Source organism: Hordeum vulgare, chromosome 7H (genome assembly GCF_904849725.1).
Source record: "Hordeum vulgare subsp. vulgare chromosome 7H, MorexV3_pseudomolecules_assembly, whole genome shotgun sequence".
NCBI classification, from domain to species: domain Eukaryota; kingdom Viridiplantae; phylum Streptophyta; class Magnoliopsida; order Poales; family Poaceae; genus Hordeum; species Hordeum vulgare.
The window spans coordinates 199,770,058-199,776,665 of NC_058524.1; the positions used below are offsets into that span (position 1 = coordinate 199,770,058).

Sequence of the window (6,608 nt, forward strand, 5' to 3'; positions counted from 1 at the left end):
CCAATTAGCAGATTCCACAACCTTCAAGTGCCCCAAACCTCTAGTATTTGCTCTCAACTGAACCATAACTGCCGGTAGTATCCTTCCAGGTGGTAGCCTTTCTCCAATCCTTCTCCTCTTCCTCCACAAAAGCATGATCATCTCTCTAATCTTATCAGCTAGTTCAGCAACAGGTAAATCCTTAATGTCTCGGATCCAGTTGTTAAAAACCTCTGCTACATTATTAGTGATATAGTCACACTTGATATCTGGATTAAAGACACACCTCATCCACTTCAGCTTGTGGTACTGACTTAACCATTTCCATACCTCATCTGATTGTTTAATGATTTTTGCCATATGTTCAGTGAACACGTCTTCCCTATAAGCCCTTGCTGCAGGATACATCCTTCCAAATCCGTGGAACCTTTTTGAAAAATTATTCATAAGATGGTAAAAACATTCCCTTTGTTCAACATTGGGAAACACATTCTTCACCGCATTCTCCAAGCCTTTGCAAGCATCTGTGCACACTGCAAGAAGTGAAGGATCTCCTATTGCCTTCTTAAGTTGATTCATAAACCAAGTCCAATTGTCTTCTGTCTCAGATGCTATGAACCCAAAAGCAAGTGGATACATCCAGTTGTGACCATCAACTGCCATTGCTGAGGCTAAATGGCCATTCCATCTTCCATTCAATGCAGTAGAATCTATACTCAGGTGTGGCCTACATCCTTCCATGAAACCATCAATGCATGGTTTAAGAGCACAAAAAAACCTATGAAAATACACATTACCATCTATTTCCAGTACTTCAATCTCCACAACACTTTCAGGCGACCTCTTGAGTACCTCAGCCTTCCATTTATATAACATCTCAAAACTCTCTTCCCATTTACCATAAACCTCTGCAAGAGCTTTTTCTTTCCCCCTCCAGACTGTGTCATATGTAATTGTGAGTTTGTGTTCTTCTTGCAACTTTTTTTGTAATTCTTTAGCGCCCATATTAGGTGAACTCCTAAGGATATTCACAGCCTTGCTAGCTACCCAGTCTTGCGATGGCGTTATGGTCTTCACCCTGCTGCTTGAAACACAATCATGTTGATCAACTAAAACTGTGACCTGCACATATGGAATTTAAAAATGAAGGGAAGTTATATAGTAAATACACATAAACATAGATAAAAAATTAAATGATGAATGGATGTTATATAGTTAGCCATATATCACCTTTACAGTACTTTTATCATCCTGTAGGCTGCCAACGATCCTCCAAGGACAATCCTCACTTGACTTGCAAAACCCTCTAAATCTCTTCTTATCCGACTTCTCCGTGCCTAGATCAAACTCCTCATTAATGGCAAATTGCCTCACTGCTAACCTGAATTCCTTCATTGATGGATACATTGTTCCAAGGTCCATTTTTGGGTTGTCTTTATCATACGTAATCACTACCTCATTTGGTATGACATCACTAACAGGAATGGCAGCACCATCATTATCAGTACTCTGCTCAACCATTCTACGACCCTTTGGTTCACTCTTATATTTTTTCTCTTCCTCATCGTGCAAGCCCAAAATATCACATAACTGATCATCACTCAGTATCTATTCTACCTTCGTCATCATGTGTCTCCACTATCTGCAAGTTATCCCAATCAACTTCTGGGATAGGTGGTGTTAGTTGCAGAGTACTACTCCCCATAGCGACCTCCGAATCATGCCTACTCGAAACAGTTAGGAAAACATGACCACAAGATTGAGTTAGTGGGAGTAAACGAAAAGTTAAAGTAGTTATTGCAAACTGTTGGATTTAAAATATGCTCCCTCCGTCTCAAAGAGTTAATTTTTTCAGTGTGCCTACTACAGTATAGATTTCTGGTAGGTATACTGCTAATTTTTCATATAAGTATAGACGCAAAACTAATAAGAAATAAAGGATCACTTGTGCATTCTATTTTGTCATTTCTCGTTTCAGGATCTGTAAGAAAAGAGAGACCAAGTACTGTAGATTTTGAACTGCAGATCAAACGAACAAAGCAAAGGAAAGGAATCTCATATTACCCTCCAAGCCAATCAGGTTCCATGCACACCGTGCAGGCACTCAGCAGTCCAAGACGTCCAGCCGGCGGCACGCGACTTTCAGGCGATCGACGGCGCAAGACGTCCAGCCGGCGGCACGCGGCGTCCAGGCGATCGGCGACGCAAGACGTCCAGCCGGCGGCACGCGGCGTCCAGGCGATCGGCGGCGCAAGACGTCCAGCCGGCGGCACGCGGCGTCAAGGCGATCGGCGGCGCAGGACGGCGAGAAGAGTCGCTCGAGCGCGACGTCGAAGGACCGGTAGTATGGCAGTTAGCTTTATTATTGGTAGCCAGGAGATCTCGGCAGCCAGCGCTGATTTGTTGCCAGATGCAGTTGTAGCGCTGATTCCTTGCCATGTACGTACATGTACGAGATCTCTACATGTACATAACTAAGGGGCAAGCTGGTCTTTTCACTAGCCAATTAATGTAAAAAATAATTTAAATGGGGCTAATGGCATGCTAATCAAGGATGCAACGACTTAAGTGGCAATTTTGCGAATCAAATCTTTAGAGTGGCAATTGTGCGAAGCCCAACGAATAAAGTGGCAAAAAACCAATTTTCTCCCCCACGAGCCCCTCCTCCCTTCCAGATCCGCACCGTCAGCTCCCTTCTGAGGAGCTCGCCGCCGTCCTCCTCCTCTTACCCATGGCCTCCCCCACGCCCTCCTCCTCCTGCTCTTCGTGTTCCTCGCCGTGTCCGGGCCGGTCAGGCCCGCAACAGTCGGTCTCTCTATCTCTCTCTGTCCATAACACCAGACCGAGAGGGGTTCTGTTCCCCAACCGGCGCCACCCGAAACCCCTTTGACGGCCGGACCGCCGTCGCCCGTCGCCGCGCCCCTTCCCGGAGGACGCCATAGTATTGTGGCATCCCCTCCACACCCGCTTGCATTAGGCGGTGGGCACCTCGCTCGCGGTGTTCACCAGCAGGGGGGAGAGGTACTCGATTCGGCCGCCGGCAGTGGAGGGAGGAACGCCAAGATGTCGGATTTCCAAACCTCCACCCACCGGGAGCGGTGGATCCTCCAGACGCAGGACCTGGTAGTGCACGGTGGACAAGATGTTGATCAAGGGAATCCGGAGCTTCGGCCCAGTGAGCAAGAACGTCATCACCTTCTTCAGGCCGCTCACCCTCATCGTCGGCTCCAACGGAGCCGGCAAAACCGTAATGCCCACCAACCCAATCTACTGCATCCTATATATTCCACCATGTGGTGTGTGTATGCACCGGCCGGCTGGCTTGGGTTCTTTTGGATTCCCGCAGATGATCATCGAGTGCCTGAAGCTGTCCTACACTGGCGAGCTGCCCCCCAACTCCCGCTCCGGCCACACCTTCGTCCATGACCCCAAGGTAATGTTTGTTTGGATTAATACTATCTTATTATGGTTCTTATTTTCCTATTTTCTAAGTACTCATTTCCTTTTCGATTCTTACTTTCAAACATGCTTGTGTGGGATTCAGGTGGCAGGCGAAACCGAAACGAAACAGCAGATCAAGCTGCGGTTTAAGACGGCGGCAGGAAAGGATGTGGTGTGCATCCACTCTTTCCAGCTTACCCAGAAGGCATCAACGATGGAGTTCAAGGCAACCGAGAGCGTCCTCCAGACCATAAATCCACACATGGGCGAGGTCCCCTTTTCTAACTAAAGATGCTGCTTGACTTGCTGTTATTTATAATTGCCATAATGTACTTAAACACGGATTAATTATGACACTAAGTGCAATCCAAAGGAAGTCCTACATCTGTTGTTGTTTCTAACTCGGGTATCATTAAAATGATATGAGTTATTGAATATACCAAACACCTCTTGGCTTTTGTAGTTGATACTTGTTATTGTTGTACATATCTCTGTATACTGAAAGAGAAACTACATAATCATCTACCCCATTTGGACAGAAGTATATCAAAAGGATTACACCATTGACATGTTCTATCAACCATGTAAAATTTCTAATACCTGAAAGGGCATATGATTTACTCTGTTCCTTGTTGTGTTTGCGTCTGGCCATAGAAAAACTTCTCTAGAACACTCCTCTGCTTTTTATACATTATATCCATTCACAATTTCAAGTAGACTGATAGACATACACATAAAAAAATCAATTCATTAAAATCTTGACAATGGAAATTTTGAATCTACACAATAGATTTTTCACAGTTGTTCTTTGATTAATTCCATGTGGTACCATAGTACTGTAGGATACTTAAGTCAATTCGTCATGTATCACTAGAAGTCTATCAGCTTTTATAGAATACTGCTCGGTGCCGAGGGTTTGCTTTGGCCTAGGACGGCTAAGCCTATAGCATGCTCTCGACATCACATGGTAATGGTATGCTGATGCCTGTGATTCTCCTTTTTTTTGCAGGTGGATAAATGGACAAGGCGAACCGGCGTTCCGCGCAGATACTTGCCCAGGTTGGGTTCTCCCTACGCCATCACATTCCTTCACTTGCTTAGCTTACATACATAGTGGCCGCTCATTGTTTTTGTTCCCTTTGTTTTCTTTGTGAAGTATGGGACGACGAGATTGAAGGTGGACCCTGTGGATTGCTGGATATCAAACCCAGAACCTGTGCCTGATGGTACAGGTACACCCCATTCCTTCACTTGCTTAGCTTACATACATAGTGGCCGCTCATTGTTTTTGTTCCCTTTGTTTTCTTTGTGAAGTATGGGACGACGAGATTGAAGGTGGACCCTGTTGATTGCTGGATATCAAACCCAGAACCTGTGCCTGATGGTACAGGTACACCCCATTTGATGGTTTCTGCTGCCTATATGTGTCTATGAGTAGCCATGAGCATCAGTGTCTATGTGCTAATTTCGCTTCATAGTTTTGTTCTTTCATAGTTGTGCTTGTTTTCCATGTTGGCCAATGTTCATCGAAAGTTTTTGCAGCATTTTTTTGACTAGTCATATTTAGATGTGTTATAGTGTTATTAAACCACTGTTTTGGATTCAGTTGTTGGAAGCTCGAGTGTGAAGCCTCTATCCTGCAAAGAGGAGCAAGTGATGCGGATATTTTACGAGCAAAAGATTCAGGAAGTGTGCAGAGCATTCAAATTCCCCCACAAAATTCAGGTAAAGCATTCCTCTTCCAAGATACCGTGCCTTTGCTAGCTTGACGGTCACGTGCTAAAAGTCAGTGGTTGCTTTTCAGGCTACAACTATAATATATTTCAAGAGATTCTATCTACCGTGGTCTGTAATGGAGCACCACCCAAAGAATATTATGTAAGCAGCATTAGACAACCTGCAGTTGCTTGTTCACAGTTGCCCCTTGTGTGAAAATCATGCGCAGGACGTTTCCATGTATGTACAATTCTTTCTCTGTTTGAATGTGCATGCAAAGGTTGCTAATTATAACCTTGCAGGATTCATTTAGGCAGGCTGTTCGGCTTAACTTTCCTCTTAAGTATTATGATCTGTGCCATTACATGTTCATACTTTATTCACCAAAAGTCTCAACAACTGCCTAGCCATTTCATCTGTTGAAGCTGATTTTGCTTTCCGCTGATGTCCATGTCAAGTGCATTTGCTTACATGTATGTCTATCTCCTTGTTGTATCTCATATTATTGACTTGCATATATTTCATTGGCCTCTCTTTGTAGGTTTGGCCATGCTATCTGAGTTTTTAAGCTGATATTCTGTGTTTTTGTTGTCCAGGAATCTCTCCCTGCCCGCGCCATCCTTTGACCTACCAGACATTGCAGATCTTTTTGATCCCCCCTCTCTCCCAACACAGGTTCTGCTGGTATCATGGGAAGTTCATCAAGGAAAAGAGAATCAAATGGATCATCCATTCAAGATCAGTTTAAACCTTTTCTGGACACCTATTTTACTGGAGTGAACTCCATTGTTAGCAGATGTGCCAATGTTCTATTGTACAATTTTGTCCGTTCTTGCTATATTCCTGTGTAAGGAAATTTATTCATAAGATGAGTTATTATGTTATGTAAACCTGAGAGATGTATTATGTGATGTTATATGATGGATGATTTTAATTTGACTTGGAGTTTTCTTGATTTGAATATGAAATAGTGTTGGATTTAATATTGAACAAATAATTGGGTTGAAAAGGCTCAACAAATAGAAATGAAACTGGAACAAAAAGTTGCTGAATTCAAAAATTAAAAAAGGCCAAAACTGAAACTGGATCAAATGTATTTGGGCATTAAAAGGCCAGGCCCCAAATTATAATGATACAAAAAAATTTAAAAAAATACTGGAAGTGGATGTAAATAGGCTAAGTCTCAAAAAGAAGCCCAATAAGAAAAAACCCAAAAAATAAAACTAGCCCATATGATCAATTGAAATGGGTTGGGCTGATTTCAACCATGACGTTTTGATTTCGTCGTAATTTTGCCACGTAGGATTGGGTTAGATTGCCAACGATGATTTAGGATCGTCGTAAAGGTTGCGACGATCCGGTAATCGTCGTAAAAGTTACGACGATTTCGATCAAAACATCGTTGCTGTCAGTGTTTGATGCTTCATTTTCGACGCTTGGTTTTTCGTCGTAAGATCGTCGTTAATTAAAAA

General features: G+C 43.4%; 1 protein-coding gene across 7 annotated transcripts; it reads left to right on the top strand.

Moving 5' to 3' along the window:
- The first annotated feature begins 2,606 nt into the window (after positions 1-2,606).
- On the top strand, positions 2,607-6,075 carry LOC123410182 (cyclin-H1-1-like). 7 transcript variants are annotated; one of them, XR_006612998.1, is made up of 9 exons: positions 2,611-3,412; positions 3,524-3,691; positions 4,430-4,479; positions 4,577-4,652; positions 4,735-4,810; positions 5,027-5,145; positions 5,225-5,376; positions 5,439-5,609; positions 5,733-6,075. XR_006612998.1 is itself a non-coding variant. In XM_045103079.1 (8 exons), the coding sequence occupies exons 4-8, from the start codon at positions 4,438-4,440 to the stop codon at positions 5,914-5,916; spliced, it is 495 nt and encodes a 164-aa protein (XP_044959014.1). In that variant the 5' UTR covers positions 2,617-3,226; positions 3,326-3,412; positions 3,524-3,691; positions 4,430-4,437; the 3' UTR covers positions 5,917-6,075. The 7 variants fall into 7 exon arrangements, 4 of the variants coding, with proteins under 4 accessions (XP_044959012.1, XP_044959014.1, XP_044959013.1 ...); XR_006612999.1 differs by having other exon boundaries at positions 5,225-5,298; XR_006612997.1 differs by lacking the exon at positions 5,439-5,609 and having other exon boundaries at positions 2,613-3,412.
- The last annotated feature ends 533 nt before the right edge of the window (positions 6,076-6,608 follow it).

Coding starts and splice junctions, on each gene's coding strand:
- LOC123410182 (XM_045103077.1), top strand. CDS start 3,122: ATGTTGATCAAGGGAATCCGGAGCTTCGGCCCAGTGAGCAAGAACGTC. Junction 3,413..3,523: donor CCTTCGTCCATGACCCCAAG/GTAATGTTTGTT, acceptor TGTGGGATTCAG/GTGGCAGGCGAAACCGAAAC. Junction 3,692..4,429: donor TAAATCCACACATGGGCGAG/GTCCCCTTTTCT, acceptor TTTTTTTTGCAG/GTGGATAAATGGACAAGGCG.